This window comes from Poecilia reticulata, chromosome 20 (assembly GCF_904066995.2).
Source record: "Poecilia reticulata chromosome 20, P_reticulata-male-v2, whole genome shotgun sequence".
Taxonomy (NCBI): Eukaryota; Metazoa; Chordata; class Actinopteri; order Cyprinodontiformes; family Poeciliidae; genus Poecilia; species Poecilia reticulata.
The window spans coordinates 12,459,678-12,485,825 of NC_088849.1; the positions used below are offsets into that span (position 1 = coordinate 12,459,678).

General features: G+C 38.7%; 1 protein-coding gene across 6 annotated transcripts in view; it reads right to left on the reverse strand.

Moving 5' to 3' along the window:
- Positions 1-26,148, reverse strand: part of mllt10 (MLLT10 histone lysine methyltransferase DOT1L cofactor) — a 56,235-nt gene that overhangs the window by 24,467 nt on the left and 5,620 nt on the right. The window contains exons 1-7 of one of the 6 annotated variants that reach the window (XM_081601353.1): positions 20,831-23,546; positions 15,585-15,664; positions 13,831-13,885; positions 10,708-10,817; positions 10,513-10,616; positions 10,054-10,147; positions 592-690 (exon numbers count right to left, since the gene is read on the reverse strand). In XM_081601353.1, coding sequence (XP_081457479.1) covers positions 592-690; positions 10,054-10,147; positions 10,513-10,616; positions 10,708-10,817; positions 13,831-13,885; positions 15,585-15,664; positions 20,831-20,993 — 705 coding nt within the window. In that variant the 5' untranslated portion in view covers positions 20,994-23,546. Of the gene's footprint in view, positions 1-591; positions 691-10,053; positions 10,148-10,512; positions 10,617-10,707; positions 10,818-13,830; positions 13,886-15,584; positions 15,665-20,830; positions 23,548-26,148 lie in introns of those variants that run through there. The other 5 variants (XM_081601352.1, XM_081601351.1, XM_081601354.1 and 2 more) reach the window with 5 other exon arrangements.

Genomic DNA, 26,148 nt, shown 5'->3' on the forward strand with positions numbered 1-26,148 from the left:
TGGAGTTACAGAAAGGAATGAAGATGTCTGAACGCAACTTACTGGAAATGTTTGCCTGATAGAAAAGTCCAGTGAAAAGAAAACTATGTATACATGATTAAAGAATCCTGCCACAACAACATTTTATACATGTGATTAACCCATTCAAGGTTAACTTAAATTTTTTTAACAAATTCAAGGCATTTTATGGCTTTCATTTTAGATACATGAATTTAAGACATTTTTAAGGACACCTTGAAGAACCAAGAAGAAAACAGCAGTCCAACTAGCGCTGCACAACATAGGTAAAACATAGTGATACTTATTGTTCTTGACCACTGTTCTCGGTTTATCACTTTATGCTGTCGCATCGGGTCAATGTCGGTTTTGTATCGAAAGTGAAAAAGTTGTACTGGGACACTAAAAACTAAAAAACTTACTAAAGTTTGTTAGAAATATAGAGCAGATATTCTTCACCAACCTTTTTGTTTTTTTAAATCACAAACTAGCCTGAATGGTGGATAAATGATAAGATGGACCGTTGATAAACTGATAGCTGGATAGACAAATGGATGATGGGAGGATGAATGGATGGATGAAAAATGCTCTCACCTTTTCGGCGACCATGATGTTTGGAAGAACGAGAGAGGGCGACATGTCCATGGAGCCTTTCTTGTGTTTTGGTTTGTGTCTGTCTCGCTCCTTGTGTTTCTGACCATGTGGAGTAAGGAAACAAAAGCAAAAGAAAAACAAACAAACAAAAAAAAACAGATGAGTGAAGGGAATGTTCATAAATATTGAACACTAGCGCAAAATCTTATCAATGAAACATTCAGGAAGCATGTCTGTAAGAAATATTTGGAGGATGACCAGAAAATTTGGCCAGGTATAAAAGTTATCAGAACAGAAAGAAAAGCGCGGCTGCATTTTAATGGCTCAATCTGGAGATTAAAGCCCAGACAGCCACAAAAACAAAGAGAGTGATGGAGGACAGATAAAAAGGGGTGTTTAACATGCTGCTGTATAGAGAAGAGAGTACTAAGTGGCTTGTGCTGAACCGCTCAGGGTCTTCCCGTTTCAGCCAATCATATCGTTCCTCTCAGACCATCAAAGCTCAATTTACACCTCCGCCGGCACATGCAGACACCGTCACCCTCCTCTCGCACCAAAGGTGGCGACTGGGTGCCAGCACATTTACACCTCGCCGCGTGCACGACCCACACCGCCACACGTTTTTCTGCGTACACACACAGACAAGGTGCACGAGCTCCACAAATGCACACTTGTGCGCGGGTGCAGTCGCGCTTGGTCCGGAGAATATGGTAAAAATATGCGAAAGATCCCGAGAAGCGGCGAGGGACTCAGCATGTTTGGGACGTTCTGACACATATGAAACAGCAGAAACGGGCCCTTCCCCCCCCACCCCGAACGCGGCTCTCTCTCTCTCTCTCTCTCCCCCCCCTCAGGGTTTTATTAAAGGCTGACTGCATGGAGGCTTGTGACAGTTTAGCCAGACTTCCTTCATGAGTGGCGGTTAACAGACATTCACAGCCGAGTCAGGAGATAGCAGTTTCGTTGAGTTCCCTCTGCATGCTGGCTTCCGATAATGTTGAAGGGCGAGAGTTAAGAGGCACATCTGGGTGTTCTGATGAGGCGTTGTAAAGAATATTGCCCGTCTAAAATAGTTGGGGGTGGGGGGAGTGATAACTTTCTGACATTTAGGGAGATTTATCTTAGAATTTGGACAGGATTATATGTTGTAAAACCGAGCTATGGGATGAAGTTAACATTTTTTTTTTTTTTTTTTTACATCAACCCCGCTCGTTTCTTTTTGCAAAAACATGTTTTGGGAGGCAAGCCAGTAAATAATAAAGCGTTAGTTTTTTTTTTATTTTACTTTTAGCCACGACTAAATAGCCACAACCATCAACTTTTGGAATGAATTTGCATGGGCATTTTTTGTATTATTTTTTTGCTTATTTTAAAAACATGCCACAAATTCAAATTTTAGCTCATATTTAAAAAATATATTATTGTAATATATATATATATATATATATATATATATATATAACCTTATAAAAAATATATATATTTACAAGATTTTAACATTTTCACATCTTCAAAGAAAGGTAATATTTTAACAGTTTGGAAAAGTTTTTAGCCGTTGTGATTTTTTTTTTTCCTTTATCGCCAATCTGATTTTATTTATTTAAGGCACTTTAAAAATCACAGTGGACAAAAGTGCTGTCCAGAAAAATCAAACCATAATAAAAGAATAAATAGAAAAATAATTGAAGAGATAAAAAAAAAAAAACACAATAAAAATAAGAGAAACAAACAGTCATTAGATTCAAGATTTGCTAAATAAAAATGTGAGCAAAAAGACGATCAGTTTACATTTGTATTGGGTCTCTTGTTTAATTCCCTCAATGTTTATTTTAAAGAAAAAAAAAGCCTAATCTATCAAATAGTTCTCGCAGAGCTATGCCTACTCTAATAACTCTGCAACAGGATCTGGCAAACAAACAGAAACACAGTGGAGTTTTTACAAAGACAGCGGATGAATCCAAATTCTCCGCTGCAACAAAAAAAGATCTTAGGACAACAAAGAGGGAAGCTGAAGTCTTCAGGATTCCCTTGTTGTTTTTCATTAACATTCCTGAGCTAGGTGTTGATGGACAGAGGCTGAGTGGAGAGGCTCGGGTAACACACCCACTCAAAGAACCAACCGCGCTGGCCGTGGGAAACACAACACACACACACACATTGTGATTCCGACACAGCCTTATCAATCAGGACAATTGATTAAACAGACAGCGAAGACGGCTTTCAGCAGCGAATGCGCTCCTCTGGTCATCACCGGCCAGACCGTTTCACTCTCTGAATCTGTGTGGGGTGAATTCAAAGGGCAACTGCATCCGGTTACTCTTAAAACGAGTCATTTGAATAAAGCGTTTAAAAGCATCCGTGTCTCCTAAATGGTCATGCTGGTTTCAGAAACAGGAAGCTCACTTGTGACATAGAAAAAGGGTTTTGTGAAATGATTTGCAGTCCTTTTACAAAAAATAAGCAGAAAGCCCAGAGATCACTAGAAATACACCGATTTTTTTACGGACTATGAAGCATAAGTTGGGAAAAACGTACAGCATGTTTTTGATAAAAGTTTTGACTTCAACAGACAATAAAAGGACAACGAGCATATTATTAGTGGTAATATTTTTATCTCAATAAGTGGATTAAAATATATGTTGACGCGTTAATGGACTGAAAATGGTGGGAGCTTATAGCTTTGAAACATTTAATGAGGAGCTCAGATTTTTTTTTTTACATTGATATTTGTGTTATAATCTGCACACAAACCTGATTGTAAAATATCTGCAGTTTCACTTGTACCGCTGTTTGACGATGTCGTAATGAACAACGCTCCAAAACCACAAGCTTCATGATTATAATGCACATCACGGAAAACATGTAAAGCTAAGCAAACAATGACTTCATATAACTTTTATATTTGACTTCAGTGCATTTAATTAGAATATAAATTCACCAACGTGACCTTTTATCTTTCTACTATATGTTTGGATTTTCTACATTTTAAAGAGGTAAAAGGATAAGAAATCCAGTAAGGAGAAAACTTTAAATCCAGCATGTTTAAACTGAGGCTGATTTTTTTTTATGTAACATATATATATATATATATATATATATATACACAACTCTAATATGCTGTTACGCATAAAAACATTGTTCTTTTTAGGCTAGAAAGGTGAAGTTTTATCTGATTCAGATTGAAGCCGTATTTGAGATATATCCCGGTTCAAATCAATGGCCTCAAGAGGACAAGAGGGCACACGAGGTGGAGGTCAGACGGAGAAGGAGAAGCAAGGGAAGACGGGTAGAAAGAGAGGAACAGGAAGTGAAGGAGAAAATAATCCGCCTTGGTCTGGCAGGAATTCCCCAGTGCCGCTTCCTGCAGGATCTCTGACCAGTCATTGTGTATGTATGTATGGATGTGTGCGTTTCCTGCGGGTCTTTCGGAGCAGCCGGTGTGGGGGATCTCAAAGCCCCTGCTGTAGGTTGACTGCAGGCTCTAACATGAGGTGGGCACACATCTGAGGCTCCAAAGTGCATTACAGATGCATGTGCAGACAGACAGACATACAAACACGCACACACAAACCTCACCCGACTGATCCCTGACCCGAGAAATGGGATAGGGTGTGTATGTGCTTATGAGTCTGAACAGAAGGAGAGAGGGGGTATACTCTTAATGCTTCCAAAATGCTCAGGGAGAATTACAACACCTAAAAGCAATAGCAGCGAGATGGACTGAAACAACTTGATTCACACACACTCATCCTGTAGCTGGTCTGGCGAAAACCACTGAGAATAACAACCTATCTGGCCCGTTTCCAGTTTATAATCGAGTATTATTCCGTATTTTTGTGTCAAACCAAATGCAAAAAGCAAAAATGAGCTCAAGGAAATTACACCTTCTATTTGCTACTACTCCCAACAGGTTAAAATATCACAAGATGTAAAAAAATAAAATAAAATCTGAAATCTTTCCTAGAAAATTAAAGAAAAGGTTTGATTTTCAGTTTGAAATGTGTGCAATGTTAATTTGGTGCAGGACTTATTATCAATGTAATGAAACTGCTCAACTTCAAGCTCCTTCATTCATAACTTCTACGGGACAAAGTTCCCTAAATCTGCGTCAGTGAAAAGGGCAATGAGAGGGTTGTAAAAATGATTTTGGCAGCTACAACGTCTGTAGTAGTAACGGGAGTAAAAAAATACATTCTCTAACCTAAATGGACTGTTGTTTCACCGAAAAAAACGATATCTGTGGCCTTGGCTAAAATACACTCTCACGCTGGCACACGTCTAAACAATAAGCTCCTTCTTTGAGTGTCTGAGCCTGTGAAGTGTTTGTCCTTGGGTGTTTTTGTGTGAGCACAGTCCTTTGATCGTTTTAGAAAATCCTCACGTTGACGAATCGAATTCGAAAGGAAGCAGTGGAAAGTTCTTATAATTTACAACCCGTGTCTTTAACACTCGTCCCTGCAGTTGCTATCAAGCGAAAGGGGACGGATTCTTCAAATTAAATTTATTGGAAAGTTTGGTGATAAAAACCAGAGGCAGAACAAACAACTCCACTGTTGCATTAAAGAGGCCAGTTGTGATGCGAGTGTGTGCTTTTTTTTTTTTTTTTTAATAAGTTAAACACCAACAACTTTACTTATACTTTTGAGTCAGAGTTCAAATCTCAGAGATGTTGTTTCCATGAACGGGGAAAGATGAGCCTGGGTTCTCTCCAATCTGTTAGGCCAAATTCACACTGAACCTGCTGAGTCGTAGTAAGTTTAGTATTATTATGATGCATTACACTGTGTCTCATATTGAGCAAAGTTTTTACCTAGGACTCTGTGCACTCATGCACAAAAATGTATAGAATTATGGGTGTGTGACAGCAAGAAAACATGGAAATGTGACACTGTTCATGAATATTAATGAAATTTATTTTACGATTCCAAACCTTAATCCCAATGTCACTGCAACACATTATGAGTTTTAGCATGTCGGCCACTAAAACCATACATCAAGTTTGAGACTAGATAACAGTAGAAATGCATCCAACAGGTCAAAAACCCATTTAATTTATTTGACTATTATTATTATTATTATTATTATTATTATTAAGACCATTTATTTTAAGAACATCACTAACACATGATATAGATTCATTACAAAACGGTGGCTACTTGAAAGCGTTTCTGCAAATTAAGACCATTTTCCACTTACGACTAATGAAAGTGGGAAATTTCATTAGCTGTAATGAAATTTTCAGAATTAGAATACGTAATTTTAAATATTCTAATTTAAAATTAGAATATTGCATCACACCAATAAAGAAACTATTTTTCAAAGTAGAAATGTGGGCTTACGGAATAGCATGTTTAATACCTTCTTAAAGGTAGTTAATTTCAAAAGGTACTTTTAATCTGACAAATGAGTGTCATTTATTGGATATGACTGTGTATTCATGTAGAAGTCACATGTATGTCAGCTGTAATATCTTACAGTATCAAAAACAAATATTGCATCAAATTAGACATTTGCCTAATTGTATTGCTGCACACATTGCTGTTCTGATGACACCGGCAATTCATTATATTTTGCAGCTCTATAAAAAAGTTATGTTTTGAGTTGATTAATCTGACCTGAGCTTTGAAGGCCTAGCTTCTTTTCTTCTAGCAAACAGACTGCAGCTTTTTCAACATTTTTTTTTATATAAACTTCCCCTAAGCTGCATCTCAAGCTTCTGCCCTGTAACTGCAAAACACGATGCTTAAATCCTCACGTCACCATTGTGACAAATACACTTTACATTTAAACTGCAGTTAGTAAAAATATAACTAACCCCAGGTCTCACAGCCAACAGAATACATGCACAATCTGGAGTTGTGCGCGCTTCTCCCACATTGGGAGAAGTGAGCTACTCTGCAAAGAGTGCAGCACATCCAGATCTTGATGTGCAGCTGAATTTGCTACTTTGTGTTGTAGGGAGAAAGCTGTTTGCTGCTTGGCGAAACCTTCTCTGTTACAGTCAAATGAAGGCCAGCATCAAAAGTAAAGTTTAATTGTCGAAACCATACTCATTCATGTTGTAAACTTAATGCGCAAATGCACATGAACATCTTGTGCATTTTTTTTTTTTCAATGATCTTACTTATTTGCACATTACTTTAGATCGGAGCATACTATTTTTAAAAACTGTACAGTATTTTCTGTTGTACTTTTTTCCTTACACTGCCGTATATTAATTCTGCTTTCTGTCTATAATTTATATTTATGCCTTTGTGTGACTATACATACTTCAATTGTGTGCCACTTTGCTGCTGTTGCTCCACAATTTACCCACTGTGGGATGATAAAGGGTATTTTCTTTCTTTTCTATTCTATTCTAATAGAAGTAGCGCTACCTTTTATAAAGTAACAACAAATTCCATGCATTACCAAAATAGAAAGAGACTCAAGTTCCATCATTTATATTGGGTAAGTGCACTGAGCTGTTAATGTACCACTAAAGACAGTGCAAAGCACATCTGCATACTGGTGGATTTTTATTGATGTGGTGTAAAAAAAAGGCCTTAACAAGACACAGATTACACAAAAAAAAGCCTTCAAACAAGAGAAACGGATTATATCTCACTCCCAAAGAATGTGCCTTCTCCTGTCCTTCCACAATATGAGCCCCGTGTATGTTTCTGAAAGACTCACAGTCGTGGGTGGGAGGCATAGGGGTGGTAAGGTCACAGGGCCGTCTTACCTTCTTGTCCTGCTCTGTGGGTCTATCCATAGACTGTGAGGAAGAGTCACTTAAGCTTTGAGACCTACTACCAAGGCCCCTGCTCTTTCGCTAAAAAGTAAAGAGGACTCCAAGTTACTGAATGGAACGCCACAGAGGAAAAAAAAAAGCCTAAATGTTGATTTTAAAAAAATTGAGATCAAAAGGAAAATGATACGAATAAACTAAAAGAATTTGACTTAAATTATGGACAAAAATGACAAAAATCAGGCAAAGAAAACAATTTTTTTTTTTATTTAAAAGTTGCCATGTGTCAGGTTCCCTGTTGGGGAAAAAAAGTACTGTGGCAGTAGGTGTTCATATAACAAAAAGGTTTACATTTCAGGTAAAAAAATCACTAAAAGCAAAAAAGTTTTTTTTTTTTTTCATTGATTGAGGTAAAAGATGTGCTAAGTTTCAGGAAATCGTTATGTTCAGTTTCATTGTTTTGGGGGGAGGGGGTGTTTCTTGCTCAAAATAGTCACAGGATAAACCAATTAATGCAAGAAATGACGTCAAGACAAGAGTATCTAGGTTTATAGCACAACTGAGAGAACTGACTTGAACCATTCTTGGATCTTGTTCAAAGACTAGTTTCAAAAGTTTTGCGACAAAGCTTGCTGCTCCCGGCCTTAAACATGCCCAAAAACACATGCTTCCCAGATCTCCCCAGTCCAGGAGAATATGAAAGGTGGTGCATCTATATGTGCTTTTTCAATACCAAGAAACAGGAGTAAAATAACTCATACAGGATGAAAATTGAATTCACTGTACCTGAGAGCAAAGCAGATTAATCACAATTTAAAATTAGGTTTACAGACCACATCCAGTCAAACACTATATGTTACTAACATGGCGTAAATATCCATCAAGAGCCATCTTATGAAACCTATTCTGTTGACAGCGTTGTTTTTCCCCCGTCATTAATTCCCCCACGTACATTCCTGTCATCCAGGCAGTCCAACCGTAATGACATTATACCCCAGCATCAAAAGCAATTCATATACGATCAATGTAATCAATGTGCCAGCGTGAGTCTTTCCATCAGCATTCGTTAACACTGGAAAATGCCGCCTGTATGGACGTGTTTGTGCACAGTAGCCTCAACTCTATTCAGCCATCGCTCCGCAAATCAGCATGGTACAGGCTCTTCGTTGTCAGAGACACTCGACTCCCTGCCCCCAACCGATGCTTAGCAGACATGTGTGACCAGGGCGGTGAGAGTGAGACAAACACAACAGTTGATCTTTTCAGTCCATGTGCGAACGGCAAACAAGTGTTGAATTTTGTTGTCTATTTTCTGTTGGTATATTTGCCTATTCTTATTGCTTTGGGACCTGCATTCAGTCTGACAACGAATAGATGCTCTAAAACAGAGATTATGTATGGCTGTGGTCGTGCAAAAGGAGCCGATAATTTGCAGATTGTGAAGGCTGGTGAAATGTAAGCTAATAACAAATCGCTTTAAAATTTTAAAATGTGCTAAGTTTCAGCAAAAAGGACTATTCGAGTCTGAAACCTAAAACCAAGGTTAGCATTTTTCAACATATATAAATTAAGGGGAGTAGTGTAATAATAGATAGAAAATAGAGGGAAAATGGGAGGAACAATGGCAGGTGGAGAGGGACAGAAGAATTGAAACCATATTAGGAAGAAAGAAACAAAAGGAGTGTCATGATGGTTTCTGTGAAGCACAGTAAAAGTATTGGAGAGACCAAAGATAGGAAGCAAAAGAATGTCTGGAGGAGATAACAAAAAACATGGTTTTTAGCAGAACAGAGCAGTGTTAAAGGAAGGACAGAAGAGAAATGAAAGCAAAAAAAGTAATAAGAAAAGCAGAAGCAAAACAAAAATCAACATGTGTGCTGCTTTCGATACATCAGCACACATGGGGACTGAGAGCACAAGTGGAAGTGTTGATGATCACTATTTGAAATGAATTTATGGCAACTAATTTTAAAAAATGCTTTATCAGCTTAGCATAGAAGAAATAAGAGTATAATTCACAAGAACTGAGAAAATTCAAAGTCAAAGATTTGTTTTCTTTTTTACGCAGCGGTGAAATCCTGCTTAATTTAGTAGAACTATTTTTTAAATATGCATGCTAAGACATAATCACTTCCTGTTATTTGGCCTTCTAAGAGAATCACTGCAAGGTGATTTTAGCAGGTTAATTAGCCAGAGTATCGTCACATGTAGTTGATCTGCAGTCTGCTGTAGCATTTCAAGAAAACACTACCATAATTACACAAGATGGGCAGCACTCCTTCAGATTTCACACCGTGACCTTTCACTCATTCAGTCGACTGCCTTCCTCGTAACCAAAAGAAATATGTACGAGAAAAGCACATTTGTAAGAAAAAATATGAAATTAATGAGGTTGGTTTCTGTAACAAAGGAAAACTCTTTGCCTCAGAATTTGTCTTCGGTTTAATTATCCTGAGCTTTAGGTGGGAAAAAAAAAAAAAGATGTGTGTGCTCATCAAAACAGTCTCTCGGAAGGTAATCTACTACACTGCTCTCCACAGAAGTCTAGTTTGAATTAAAGAAAGAAAAATAGTACTTTACACTCGTTATTAGTGGCTGAATGTATACAAAAGCAGATGACTGCTGACCTAGACCAACCGTTTAAATCGAGGAGAATTTTAAATCCAGTGTGGTGTGAAATTATGTGTTGGTATATAATAAAAGGCATGCGATCATTATATTAGGGCACTTACCAGTTTGCTGTGGTGGTATTTGCAGTATCCACAATACTTGACGTTATCTGCATCAGAGCCTTGTTCTTCACATAACAGTCCTGCAAACTGGGCACTGTGAACGCAGAAGATGAAAAAAAAAAAGAATAGGGTTTGGTGTTAGAAAATGCACTATGTCCACAAAACTTTACATATATTTTAGGCAATATTAGAAAATGTATGCAAAACTTATGTCGAATAAACTGACAAGAGAAAAACTTAATGGTTTTTTGCAAAAAATAAAAAATTCCATGTGCTTTTAAGCAGTTGAGCTACTGGAATTGTATTAAACAAAAAAACAAAATTCCCATGACATTTCCTTAGCTAAGCATGTCATAAAGGTTATCACACAGCTGAGGAGAAACATGGAGCCCAGAGTAAAAGTGTGGAGCAGGAAAATGCTGGTGGCCGATGAGTTGGCTCCCACGCGCGCCGCCTCACCATGTGACATGGAAGGCCTGTCTGCAGCCGTGCTTGTTGCAGGTCATGCAGGCTCCGGTGGCGGCTTTACTCTCTCTGCCCTGCTCTTCGCAGATGTAACATGTCTGCACACAGAGTGACCAAAGTTCATTGTAGAAAACGAAAAACGTACATTTTTACATTTTAAACTTTGCAAGTTTCCTGCGGTATCTCTACCTTGTTGTAGCGTTCGTGGGGGACAGACTGTAGAACTATTGGCTCCATGGTGGAAACGTTGGCGAACTCCACTTCAGGGATGTACAGGGCACAAACCACGTGGGCCCAGCCTGAAAACATCCACAAAGAATAAACATATGCCTGTTTTGAAAATATTAACCACGTTTAACAAATTCTGCAACAAAAAAAAATGTATATATAACACATTTGATGTTTGGATTTATTTCATCCATTCCTTGTAACTTGTGAATTTAGCGCAGGAGGAAATAAATACACAAGAAATGTAGTGACTACTATGAGCTCAACATAGACTTAACTTTTCAGAGGGAAAAACCAAGCCAACAAGTGGACAGTAAAGAAATATGCATTTAAACAGCTTAAAATTTCCAGTTTAAGATTCCTATAATTTGAAGTCTCAAAGAAAGTGTTGTACTGACCAGTTTCTAATTCTAATCCCTGCTTAAAATAAAGATTTTGCTGGCTCTTCTGAAAACCATAGCATAGAAACCATAGAAGCTTATTTTTTTTATTTTTTTTACAAGCTTTATAGACTCTCAGTTAAATTCATTGTAGACCAGAGAAACAAGAGATGAACTGATCAAGCTTTTTCTGGCTGAAAACAAATTTTAGGTTTTATTAGAGCCCTTGATTCACATTGTTTTATTTTATTATTATTTTAAGAACAAGAATACATGTAAGAGGAAAACTGACTGCTGCAGATTTTCTGGTAGAAGTCATTTGTGACAGATTATCCCCACTTATAAACATAGAAGACAGTATATCCTTAACATTTGTCCTGTTTTTTCATTCTTTTTTTATTAAAAATGTGCATCAAAGAACATCATGCACTCAGTTGAAGCACTGAATAAGAAGAAAATTTAATCATTGATATTTAAAACATATTTAGCTTAAATAATTTATTTTTAAACTGGGACTGTTCTGTTGTATCTTTTAATTCTTTGTGTGTCTACTTATCGATATCCAATTAACAATAAAAACTGTTTTAGATGTGCCCTTAAATAATTATTATTTTAGTAGCAGTTAGAACCGTTTTTTGTTTAACTGCAATAGTAGCACATTTTTTCTTAAGGTTATTAAATGTAGAGTCCCATAAAAGCCCCTATTTAGTGAAAATGTAACAGAAATCAGCACAAAAAAATTAAGTATTTTAACATTGTAAGATATTGTGCGACATTATAAGATATTGTATCTTCTACGTACTCCTTTTCGAACAGAAAATATAAAATTTGCATGTCACTTGGGCAAAATTATTTGTTTTACCTTTTATTTCTTAAGTTTGCTTCATTCTCTTTTATTTTGGGTTTTTTTTCTTTCTTGATTGTCTTTTCTGTCCAAAATAAAATGAAAAAACAAAAAAATCTTCTTACAAAACACTTTCTATTATTATCTGTCATTAAAAAGGTAAAAATAAAAACGCTGAAATAATCAACCGCTTTAATTTATTTGCCTGTGTTCTTAAGCATCTGTTCGTTGACTTCTAAAACACACACACACACACAGCTGCCCCGTCAACAAAGACAAACTGCAGGGCTGCAGAGTGACAGCAGGGCACGGTCGCAGGGGCAACAAAATTGACGATAAGTTGAGGAGGAGTTGGCCGAGGTTACCAGCAGGTCAAATGGAGGTGGGAGTCTCTGCGGCCACACTGGAGGTGTCTGTTCCCCCTCCCATCTATAGCTGAAACAAATACAGGCTTAAACTTACAGTTGAACCCATGACCTGCCTTTGACCTGCTGAGTGGAACTGGGGGAGAAGGCCAGGGGGGGAGGGCGGGACGGCAGGGTGGAGAGGGTGTGAAATGTGGGCATGTTGTTGTTTGGAAGACCCTCCAAGAATCTGGAAGAGCCCTATAAAACAGGCCTATAAAAGCAACACAATGTTCCTCAGTTTAGGCATTGACCTTTCTTGCTTTTTAGTTCAAGACGCCAAGAAAACGAGCTTTAATTTGGTTTCCTGACTGAACTAGAGTTGCTTAATCAGAAGCTAAACTTTCAATCTGCTGCCTCATGTTTGAAGTTTTTTTTTTCATTGTGTTCTACAGACGTGTCTGATGCAACCAACTCCGTGACATTTCAGTGTTGCTCTGCTCTAATCAACGTGCAAATGAATGCGACCCAAGTCGATAGCTGCGATTCCATTGGTCACGTAATTGCGCAAATTGAAATTACAAAAATAAATTAACTAAATTTGAGAAAACTCACTTTTTTTTTTTATAAAAGGTTTTCGCGTTCGGGTGAGGTGGTTTTTCAACTATATCGAAATTATTGTATTTCGTAAAATTTATTTTTTTTCGCATCACACGAATCGTGCGATCAACATCTGGGTGTTACTGCTGGTGGAAAAGGCCAATAAGACGAGATAAAGTGGTAGAATGATAACTTTGAATTAGTTACTCAAGTGCGATTTAACTTAACCGAAATTGTGTTGTTTTTTTTTGGCATCAGCAGAATATCGATAAAGTTTTGCGTACGGTTGTAATGGAAATGCAACTAACAACGCCAAATTCCTCTCCTCTGCCTTATTACTGTCCCACCTGAAAGAACAAATAAACACACTAACAAGTGAGGAGGGGCCGACGAGAGCCGGAAGAAACGAGGGAAAGGGTTTGGTGAGGAAGGAGAGAAGAGACAGAGAGGGGTCACGAGAAGGGTAAAATAAAAGAGAAAAGTAGTAAAACGGTGTGTGTTAGTGTTGTCCCCATGCCTCCCTGCAGGCCTGGACACAATCCCACAGCTGTGCCTCTCTCTGACTGCCTCACACACACACACTTACATGCACAGAGAATATTTACAGTCTCCACCAAGATGACCTCTCCATGAACCCCAAAGGGGAGACTCCTCACAGGCCGTGCACTATACTCATGCCGGCCCGCCCCCTCATAAACATACACACACATTCAAACACTCCTATAAAACAGACCGGTGAAAACAGTGTGCGCACGCACGCGCGCGCGCACACACACACACACACACACACACACACACACACACACACCCACACACAACAAACAGCAACATAACTCTCTCCGTCAGCTAACGGTCCATCAACATGCCGGCAACATGTAAATAATGACAACATGGGAGCATGTGGGATCAGATCTACCTCCGTTGTCCGTCCTCTTGAGGGCTCCATCTTTGTGGGGACAGAGCTCACATCTCTGTCGGGGAAAGAGGGTGCAAAAGAAAAATGGGTCAGGAACAACAAGTCAACACAAGAGTACGGAAGTGTTTTAGGACATGAGCTGGAGAGGTACCGACTATGGAGTGTACGGCCAGCAACGTTTAAGGAAAACACCCTGATTTCATCTGCCAGCTGAGGGCCGTTATCCCTCAGAGGGACTATCAGCACAGGGGAGTTTCCAGACAATCAGCTTTCTGCTTTGCTTCTGATGAGTCAGGTCATTCTCAGCTACACTTTGTCCCAAATCCCAAACCCAAAGTGACTTTAACTACATTTAGGGTCCCTTCATAAATCCCTTTAAAACATACTAATGCTTCAGCTTAATCTTCCCTCAACAAATCTTCCATCAAAATGCTTGCTTTTGAAACGGTAGCAGAGGTGGCAATTAGAAATCTTGTGGTTTACTGAAAAATGTTATGGTTTATTTAGCAATACCATATGTACTTTACAAATATTTACATTTAGGAAGCATCCAGCCAACTGCTCTGGGTCAATTTGCCACATTTTGTCCTTACTATAAAACTAACAAGTTGATACACATATAGTGATGATTATTACAGCAATGCTTACTACCTTCCTATTGACTGCACATGCATGAAAACAATAGCAAACTTGGTCAATGCGCAAGTGACTGATATGTTGCATATTTTTCGATCTAGAATTTGTGTGTGCTCCCCATTTTAATGCCACCCTGGGCACCGACAATATGGTCCAAATCAAGAACTACAATAGTAAACAGGTACAACAGTTGCATGATTTTAGAAATTCTTGCGATGGAGGTAATACTGGTAAATATTGCAATAATTATAATATCAGGTATGGGCCTATTTTCTCCCCTCTCTCATCTGTGGTTCTTGCATTTTTTTCTTTTTCACACACATGGATGCCGCTACAGAACTGGCTGACAACAAATTCACAAGTTACCGCCACTCTTGACAAGGCCGCACGAAGGAAACTGACCAGGTGTGGCGCATTGCTACACCCGGCAGTCTCAGCTAATGTTAACTCTAATAGGAACAAGCTTGTTGTTTAAACAAGACCAGATATTCCTGTTTTATAATGGCGAAAGAAGTTTTGCCAACTTTTCTTCAAAGCTTTGCTCCAGTTTATTAAGTTAGCTGTAGTTTGTGTAGGCACAGGCCTGAGACTGCAAATCTCAATTAGTTTTACCAATCATTGTGCTGTGCATTTACCTCAGGAATGCTTTGGTATATAAAAGAACAAAGGACGTTGCTGCATCCAAGTGCAGTGTTGCATGTTAAATTAGCCATAGCCTTTCCAAATTGCAGTTACTTTTTCTGCTTTCTGGTGCTCTAGAACATACGACTGGAAGATTAATGCATAGGAACATTTTTGCCACTTTATTGGGCAAAAGATTGCAAATAAGAACAAATTTTTAAAAAATTTATTGAGAGAAATTAGCGTCACACTCACTGATAAGAGTGGTAGAATAGAGTGAAATGTCTCACCCTAACCCCCCCAACACCATCTTCAGAGAAAAGCTGCTACTATTGGTTCCAATCATCAGAAGATGATGAAGGCGCATCGCAGAAAATTTTTTAATAACTTTGGAAAACTGTGTCAAAACTGTGTATAATGTTATGTTTCGTTTATGATTAGGCAACCAAAATAGGTCCTAAAAAGACAAACGGAAAGAAGAAGTAAGAAGTACTCACCACACGGGCCGCTCTCTCCTGGGATTCACACTTTCTGCAGAACCACGGACCAGTCGGCACCTGAACAATTCCGTAGCAGGCTGAAGAGAGGCAGGAATAATCAGACGTCATTACAAGAAAAACGTTTATAATTATTATTACTACAAACAGTAAAACCAGTCTGTCAGTGTATTTACCCTGTGTGCTTTATTTGAACCTCCTTCTCAAAGTTTCCATACATATAGTTACTGAATAATTAATGAAAAGCTCATGTAGCAGCTTTCAGGGTAAATGTTTAATTTTTAAACAAATATTGAAGGTCAGGGGGGAAAAGATAAATGTCCAGCTCTCATTAAATCAGCAGTTTGGCTACAATTATCATTTGCTCTGGTTGAACACTTCAAATGCTGCTACAAAACACCCGTCCCAGCTCAGCAAATCTCACTCCAGCCCCTCCTGTTTCATCAGCATCCACAAAAAATGGTAACACCTTATATGAAGGGGGGTGCATAAGACTGTCATGACACTTTCATAAACATGACATAACACATGTCATGAACATGAATAAGTCTTTATGAATATTTATGACTGCTGTCATAAAGCGTCATTCGGTAAATTATGACACTTTAATACAAAGTTGACATTGTTCAAAATGTCTTTGTTATGACAACTTGACATTAACCAAGAAATCATTACTGTTTAAACTTTACCTTTAATAACATAAAGTTACCTAATTTTTAAAGTGCAGGGTTTCCCCCAGTGCATTATAAGCCTGGCGGCCCACCGTGCTTTACTAGCCTCGCCGCCAGGCTAAGCGTTGCTTGTTCACGTTTCAACGAGAAAGAAAAAAAAAACAAAAAAAAAACACTTTTTTTTTTTTTAAAAGCCGGGCTGCAAGCGTCTCTGTTGATCTGAGCATTTCACTAGCAGAGCAGATTTATCCTAAAGGATAAGTTTATAAAAGATAGGTTTATAGTTTATGCATTTAAACCCGACAGCGGTTGTTTCCACATATCATCTCCAATGTCCGCTGGACTTCGGGTTGCGCCGTGTCAGCTGTTTGGGATTCCCCTCCGTAGGAGAATCCGCGCTTTCTGATTGGCTACCTGTCATATTCAACAGGCTGCGTTAAGCTCCACGGGGAAAACCCCTGATTTAGATCGGAGCGGCCACGACGATCTACCGTAACACACCATACACTGCAGGATGATCGGTTAGATCGGCCAACGATCTAAGATTGTCATAAGGGGAAAATAGGGGCAAAAAATGGTGTAGTGTGAACTACTGCATTTGGTAGTCGGATGTGCCCATCTTCTCTATTTAAATCTAGTGATTACTGAAGGGCAATATAGTATACAGACTTCATAATCTGCACTCTTTCGGTTGAATGCAGTTTTTATTTCCACTTTGGCTTTATGTTGTTTAGGTTTTATTCAGGTACGTTTTTTGTTAATGGAGACTGAGAATACATTTTATTTTTGTTTTTTGTTGTTTTGTTTGTTTAGTTCATCAGTTCCAGTGTTATGTGTTCTTTTGAAAATAAAGTGCATCTTTCTATTGCAGGAAATTGCATGCATTATTAGTAATTTCCATTAAATCAGTGTCAAAAGGTCTTGAAACAATATTATCGTTTATCGCAATAATTTTTTAGACAATTAATTGTCCAGCAAATGTTGCTATCGTGACAGGCCTATTTGCAGGTTTAAATAGCATTTCACTGGAGATGTTTTCCTGAAACATATGATTACACAGTAATACTTTGTTTTCTGTCAACTTAACATCTTTTAATACAAAAACACGGTAGACCGCCGGTGGACCGCCTTGATGCCCCCACCACCGGGCTTAGCAAGTTTTCTGGGGGAAACCCTGAAGTGCAATCAGTAATACTTTTATAGCAAATTTATATCAGTAAGGATTTCTTGGTTAATGTCAAGTTGTCATAACAAAGACATTTTGGATAATGTCAACTTTGTATTAAAAGTGTCATAATTTACCGAATGACGCATTATGACAACAGTCATAAATATTCATGAAGGCTTATTCATGTTCATGACATGTGTTATGTCATGTTTTTGACAGTGTCATGTCAGTGTTATTCACCCCCCTTCAAATAAAGTGTTACCCAAAAAATAATAAATATATATATGATTTCCAAAATCAAACCACATTTTTTGGCATGTGAGCATTTACACAACAATGCAGATAATCATACAGATCCAACTGCCCTAAATACTGCAGTAGCATCTTAAATAGCCTACCCCTACACATTTCCAGATTATCTCTGATGTGACCAGGGCCCGTAATCCACTGGAATGAAAAGCTATAATCCAAAATCCTGAGAACACAAACAGCTGATCCAATCACTTAAAAGCTTGGCAGATTTTTTTCTATGTTGCTAGGCAAACTAAATCAGAGTCTTTTTTTTGGAGCAGTTTAGAATATATTTACATCTTTGAGAAAACTGGGTTTATTTATTTGAATGTATAAATATGACTGTAGAGACAGCGAAATGCAGTCTACTTTGTAAATATAACTGCCTTTCTCTTTTTTTAAACTAAAAGTTAATTACTTTTTAAATATTGACAAATGCAATGAAAGACAAACAACAGTTATATGGGGAATATTAAATATTTTCAGTAAAGTACATGTCACATAGATAAGCCTTGCTCCAATGGGAAATACCAACTAAGAATGGGACTCTGACAAATGTGAAAGTTTAAAAGCATAAGAACTTATTTTAATGACATACCAGAAAATAGCAGCATGACCAGAGTCTTCTCTGACTCAGAGTGGATTTTCTCACCTTTTGGAAACTGCTGGTCAGCTGGTTTAAAGAAGGCTAATGCAGCCATTTTAAACATAATCAAAACAAACAAAACCACAGAGTCCGAGTATGGAAACCGAGCTAAATAAATACTGCATGTGTTTAACAGGAAAAAAAAAGAAAAAAAATTGGCTTTCAAATCCTTACTTCTTTAGGGGAAACGACACAACATAGAGTCCCAATTTTAGTTGACAACACACTGTTTGAGCAGTGAGCTGTGAAGCGTAACAAGTGTCTTGTAGCCTTCCAGTTTTTGTGTTGTGATTTAACATTTCATCTGCGTTTTTTGTTTTCTTCTGCTGTGTGCCAAGATTTTTGCTCATGCCCTCGACTGAAGTTTTTATTTGCACTCCAATATTTTGTCAAATTTTGACCAGAGTAAGCTAAAAGGTTAGTCTTTTCTAACTTTACCTAAGACTACTTAATAGAAATGGTTGGGAATTTTCATAGTGTGATTACGAAAAACACAGGTTTATGGTATCAAGTTAAAAGAAAAATGTAGATCATCATCCAAAACAAAAAGCAATAGCTACTTATACCGCTGCTAAAATAATACGACATATTGCCTACTGTGTTTTTATTTATAATTATTTTGGGTTTAATATAAAAACATCAGCAATAAGACATTATAAAGGCTCCTTGCTTTTACTCTTATAAGCAGGGGAAACATGTAGCAGCCTTCTTTAAGCCTGCTCACCAGCAGCGTGCAGCAAGGTGTGGGGAAAAATGACAGAAACCTTTAACCGCATGTTTACTGTTTAAAACGTTGGTAACCCGCCCAGGTTTTGAACTGAGACATGGGCCAACCTGTTTAGATGTTAAATGAGTTCAAGTGGTTGTCATGGTAGTGAGAATCCTAACCAATAGTACAAATAAAACACACCCAGAGTATCATTCTGTGTTTTTTTTCCTTTTTCACTCCTGCTACAGACATAAATGGGTCACAGTTTTGAAGAATGGTGCAATGAGATTGTGTTTATTTTACCTAAAGCTGAGGGGGTTTTAAACAGCTTAGTGGTTTGCTTATGTTTTCAACTATTTTTATACAAAAAAACAACTGATTTGACAAGTAAAAATGTGACTCCTATGCCAAGTAAAGTCAGTCAAAAATGGAAATAATCTGAAGTCTATTTTTTTAATTCAAGGCAGTATGTTCTTTGCAGCTGCTTTTAGCATGGAGGGGAAAAAAATCACAGTAATAAATGTGACCCTTTGGCAAAACAAAGGGACCTTTCAAACCAATTTTCTGACATTTATCCTTATAGTTTTACAGTTAGAAAACTATAACATTCAGTAAATAAAAAAATAAAAAAAACTTTCTGGCCGTTTCTTGGGAGTATCTATTTATGATAGTAGGTCACAAGTTTTCACATGTTTCAATGTAAGTTCAGATACATAAAACACCCCAGAATTTTCAGCTTTTAGAAATGCCTCATGAATCTCATACGAACTCTTGTTTGGGCCTTGCTTTGCAATCTTCTTAGGGCTTTATTTATTTAAACCCTGTTGTCCATGCAACCGTTTTCTCTGCCGTACTTTTTCCTTCCACTCAACGTTCTATACCAAATGTACAATACATCACTCTTTTGGACAGTGACAGTCTTCTTGGTAGCTGTCAAATTACGAGTCTTCCTCATGTTTAAGCAAGTCTAACATAGCCATACCATAAAACAATTACATAAAAATCTTTTTTTTTTTATTGCTTTAAAGTAACAGTCTAATTCTTCGCTTGGTGTAAGGCATAACAATCAAAACTAACAGGAAAAAAAAGCACTCCCTCTGTGTAATGAATCTACAAATATGAGTTCCACTTTTTGAATTGAATTACTAACAAAGTAGTTGCCAACAAAAGTTCAGTAGCAGCTTAAAAAAAACACGCTGATCAGCTGTTTGGATCTATTTACAGTTGTTCAGCAGCTTCTGTCTTTGGCTGTGTTTACTAAGTGGACACATGGCTAGCTGTTGCTAATGTAAACATTAGACATCACCATCTGAGTCATCTCAGCTGCTGTAGTGGGACCCTCCACGCAGAGTGTTTTGGTGTTTGGACTGTACATGGACGTAGCCGTGTTTGCTTTCTAGGTTTGACCGATTTTAGACCAGTATTCTTGCCTCAATTTGAAGTGCAACCCCAACTGGAGTGTGTCCCTTCCTCTTTCCCCTCTTTCATAACAGCTTCTGACAAGGAAACAATGGCAACAGCTCGCAGCCAGAAACGTGTTCATGCTGCCGCTGTCAGCTCCCATCAGCGTGCAGGCTGGGTTAGCTGGCGAGCCGAAGCAGCGAGGAGCCCGGCAGCATGTGTAGAGCCTGACCTCGGCTCGGCCTTGGTGGGAAGAGGCAGAGGAACGGGAGGAGGAGGAGGAAGAGGCTACATAACCTTTCAACAAGACAACGCTAACTAGCATGAGGGCTAACGGCTAAAGCTTGGCTAGCAGCTCACCTTGGTGCACAGCGACGTTGCAGCCGTGGCCGTCGCAGTAAACCAGCGGGTTTTCCGCCCAGCCGCGTTCGTCCGAACACACACAGCAACCGCCGATCATCTCCTTCATGTTACTCGTCAACAGCTTGTCGTCCGCCGTAAGACAACGCTCGCCGCAGACCATCTACTAGGAAAGCGGACATGCGGAGGAACACACAAGGACTGACCGAAAAAAAAAAAAAAAAAAAAAAAACTTCTTCGAAGACGACCGTCGTTTTATCCGCAGCGACGCTCTAGGTGCCACTCCAACGACATGTCATGTTTTAGACGTGTTTACGTTCCTTTTCGAGGCACTATTTTGTTTTCACCAAAACATCGCCGTCAGGGCTCGATGGTGGAGCAGAGGGGGAACTTCGTAGCGAACAGGAAATGCGTAACGACGCACCGTGAGTGATTAGAGCGACGTCAGTAACGGTTGCTTTTTTTTTTTTTTTTGATCCCACATGGACGTGTGAAGAAAGGAGACTCCACTCTGCAAAACTCAGTCAACAACAGAGTAACAAGCTGCACAAACATGTTAAATACTGAGGAAAATATTATGCTATGGATTAGAAATTAAGTTTGGTTTAAAAAAAAAAAAAGCTAAACAAAATAAATTAATGATTGATTTAATTTAACAATATTGCATATTGGTCAAGGAGAAGGTAGTTTGAGGGAATCCCATTTCCCGTGTTTCCCCACCGCATCCCCCATATCCATTAGCTCTGCTTTTAGGTTGTGGTTAAAAAAAAATTCCTCTGAGAAATGTTACACTCCGTAAAGAATCTGATCCAACTTCAGTTCTTGCTGCTTTCTTGTAGTGAAACATCACGTCCCTGTGATTTCTGTCGTGCTAACCAGATGCCATTGCGGCAGCTCAAAACAAAACAAAAACTGTGTTTAAAAAATTAAATGCAATTTTTGGTGCGTTTGCACTCGTGACGATATGCCTTAAACAGAAAAAATGCTATGCTAAATTCTTCGTGATCAGACGAATTGAAATTGTGCAAAATACATTCCAAGATAAACTAGCTACACATGCTAGCTGTTATATTATAGATTACTTTTTGCTAAAATTACAAGTTGTTATATTGACAAACTTCAAACTAAGCGGTTATTTTTGCCATTAAAATGTTTGCTCTCATTTGCATGTAAGAGAGATATGCAAGGTCAGCTCCTACTTTTTATGCGAATCCTGGAAAAATCTCTTTTTAAACGCTAGAAAGCACGTCTCTTTGCTTGGTCGCCCTACACCAAGGAAACATTGGATTAAATACAATGAATGAATAAGCTTCAACCCACCAAATGCAAAACAGTTTTAATTGATCATCTAACCAATATTTTGTCTAATACAGGTTATTCAAGTTGAAACGTAGTGACGATTTGTTGCTTAAATTAATGTAGCAAAACTCTGATAAGAAAGATCTAACTCCACATCTCACCAACTCTAATTGTTTTATTGATTAGTTAAGCAAACAAGTTTTTAAAAAAGTGCATAATTTATTACTAGCAAAGTTGTCCTCTCTTATGTCAATTAAGGTGTTTATTGAATATGCTAAAAGTTGCCCATTTAAATCATTTAGTGTTCCCCTTTACTATCCGTTTTCACCCTCCCCCACTGCCAGTTGCACCCAGATAATAAACTCTGGTCCTCTTCCTGCCTCGTTTGTCCCGGTTACTGTGACAGTTTTAAGTTTTAGCTCCGACTGCAAATATTGAAATGTTTACGTGAGTAGCTCTGTTTTTTGCAGCCGATTTGTAGACTTACGAGGACCAGCACAAACCTGCCTTTCACCAACAGCTTGTTTTCTTCTCCTTCTTAATTTGGAGAGCGGCTAAGAAAAATTAGCCTCTGTGTTACACACCGGGGAAACGTTTAGTGGCGACCGGCTAGAATGCTCCACCCGAGCTGATAAACAGGTTATAAATGTAAACAGTTTTATTTACATTTATAAGTGCAATTATTAAGTTATTTATTTTTTATTTTTTTCTGTTTCGGAAGTTTTTCCTGACACTGCTGGGCAACCACACCCACCACATTGCCTTGGCTGCCAGGGAGAAAAAAATATAAAGTTATTCCTTTACCCTTTTCCCCTTTCAGTAAATGTGTAACGTTTGTATTCTGCCGTAAATTAGCAGTTTCAAATGTCTGGCGTGATTTAAGCGCTTCACCTTAAATCATCGAACATCAGTTTTAATTATTATGAAGGGAAATTAAAGCACAAAGGGGACTTCTTAAGTCTCGGACTCGACAAAAAAAAATAAAAAATCTCCCTAAAATGTAAACCCTGTGAAGGTATACATCGTATGTAGCTGCATATCAACATGTCAGTAGTCCGCTTTGTTTTGACAGTTCTCCATGCCGTTGCCAAGGATGCTCACACACACTCGCACACGCTATTCCAAGCACTCAGCTGCTGCTTGCATCACTGACTTCTGCGAGCGTGCTCCTGCGCTCGGTTTCCAGAGAAACGTAATGACTTGCCAGTAATGTGCAGGAGCACACGAGCGTCCTCCGTGTAATATGGTGAGCGAGAGGTCCCTGGGAGTGCCTGCCCATTGTTTGCTTTAATTTCAAATTGCTCAAATGCTCTAGTCGACACTGGACCTTGCACTAAAATGGGGATGGTGTGTGTGTGTGTGTGTGTGTGTGTGTGTGTGTGTGTGTGTGTGTGTGTGTGTGTGTGTGTGTGTGTGTGTGTGTGTGTGTGTGTGTGTGGTGGGGGTGGTTCGGGGGAGGAGAAGGGGGGGGGGGGTAAAAGAGAAGAAGAAGAAAAAAAAGTGAATGGTGTGTGGCAGGGGAAAACCTATTAGAGCTGGAGAGAACAAAGGGAGGCGAAAGGAGGGGGGCAGCGATGGTGGAAGGGCCCGTATAGCTGCTGAGAATGCTGAAAATGGTAAATAATTTTTATAACTTGCTTTTGATTAAGTCAGAGTCTGCACAAATAACACGTAATGCTGCTCGGGATGTCAAAGAAAAGACGTCTCTGCGAACAGAAAACAACACTGAGGCTGTCTTCTTCCCGCTAAAGTCGCCAAATTGCGGATAATGCTTTCTGCAATTTCTTCTTCTATATTTAAACTAAAAACTAAACCAACATAATTAGTTGATTTTTTATTTTTTTTTGAAAGAGTATGTATTTTATTTCAGCCGTGGATGGACACACATTCAGAAGGGGGGGAAAAAAGCAAAAGCTCAATCTACGCTGTTTTGTAGCTCAGTTGACTTTAATCCCGGATACTGACAGAAATCTTGCACAGTTGAACCAGTTGATAACTAAATTTTGAGAATTTAAGCAACATCCTGAGCATGCAAATGCTTAAAAGAGTTAAGGACAAACTTTAAATAATTCCACGTTTAAAATTACACTCCACTTAGTTTGTCCCTTTCTTCCCCCCCCCCACATACACACACACACACACACAACAACACTTTTCATGTGGTTGTGGCTATGTTTTTACAAGACGGGTGAAATTTTTGAGTTTCGTAAGTGTATAATGGGAAACATGGAGCATCCGAGGAGAAAGAATTATAGAAAAAGAAGCAACTTGCAAAAGCAATGCATCCTGCAAATCAGATGTCAAGGCTGTACTCTTTGCAACCGGCATATGGAAAGAAAGAAAGGAAGATTGCATTTTAAAATGGTTTTGTGTGTGTGTGTGTGTGTGTGTGTGTGTGTGTGTGTGTGTGTGTGTGTGTGTGTGTGTGTGTGTGTGTGTGTGTGTGTGTGTGTGTGTGTGTGTTGGGAAATGGGACTCACAAAGGGATTGCAGAATAAATCCTGAGGAGTGTGAGAGGAATGTTTTCACAGACTGACCTTAAACACATCAACAAATTATTACTTCTGCATTCAAACAATCACGCTTACAAGTTCAAGTCACACTTCCATTGGAATTAAGCTTTTTTTAATGTGTGGGAGGTAAATAAATAAAAAAAAACACTAAAATGATAATTAACAAAAATACTGAAGAATGAAGATCGACAGCCAAAGTTTTTCAAACAACTATCAAAAAGTAAAAAAAAAAAAAAAAAAATGTTGCAAGAGAACTGTCCATTCATCCATTCGCCCGTCTCTTTTTCTTGCAGAGTTGTGAAAGGTTGGTGCGTCATTCATGTCAGGCACCTGAGACATGTGCCATAGTGATTTTCCTTTAAATTAAAGAATTGAGGGTGGGAAGGGGGGTTCGCATACAGGTGGAAAAGATTCCATCTCAGTCTATCGCCCTGTTGCATAAATGCAAACTCCACTCCGTCCTATATCGTGACCAAGCAAACGCAAAAGTGAAACCAAATGAACCTGACATCAATTTAGGCTGCGAGTTATTTTTCCTGGTATCTCCTCTTCCGGTAGTAGGAATTCTTCCTCAGACCTGATATTTCAGTAAACAGGGACGTGTTGTGTATGTCTGTTGTATGCATGCAAAGATACATACAGGAAGGTGAAGCCGAGCCCCTCCAATCATGCTTTTTTTTTTTTTTCCTGCTTACCGCATTCATCAGTATTTAGCCAACTGACGGAGCACAGGGGACCGAGGAGGGGTTATGGGGGTGGGGGGGTGGGGGGGGAGAGAGAAAAATACAAACAGTCCCAACACGGCGGGGTGAAAGGTGAAGAGAGCCCTCCCCCCACACTGTCCGCGCATACTTCAGGCTCGGATTGCAAGTAAAAATCACATTCTCTCGTGGCAGTGGGGGGTGGAGAGGAATTCATTGTTTTTGGCATGGGGCAGTGGGTTTGTGTCATAAAATGTCCATGCTCTTACAAGTGCCAGCGCCTCCTTGACCAAGTGTCTCTATAAAACTGAATGCGAAACAAATGAGAGCTGCGGCGGCGGAGCGCGGGAGGAGCGACGCGTTCGGCTGGACGAGTGTTTGGGATGAGGTGGGGTTGGGTGGAGGGCGGTGGGTGGTGGTGCGGGGGGTGCTCAGGAGATTTGCTCTGCAGCTTTATGGGCGAGGAGGCAAAGCACAAGCCGAAATGAAATGTTGAGTGTGGAAAGTTTTATCCTGAAAAATCTGCAAAAACTCTCAATTTCAGAATATTAATGTCAATAGTCAATGTCAGATTTTTTTTTGGTTTATGTAAATTGAGAGCTTCAGACAATTCATGTCCGAGCGTGCACTCCTCTTTTATATATAAGATAGATAGATAGATAGATAGATAGATAGATAGATAGATAGATAGATAGATAGATAGATAGATAGATAGATAGATAGATAGATAGATAGATAGATAGATAGATAGATAGATAGATAGATAGATAGATAGATAGATAGATAGATAGATAGATAGATAGAT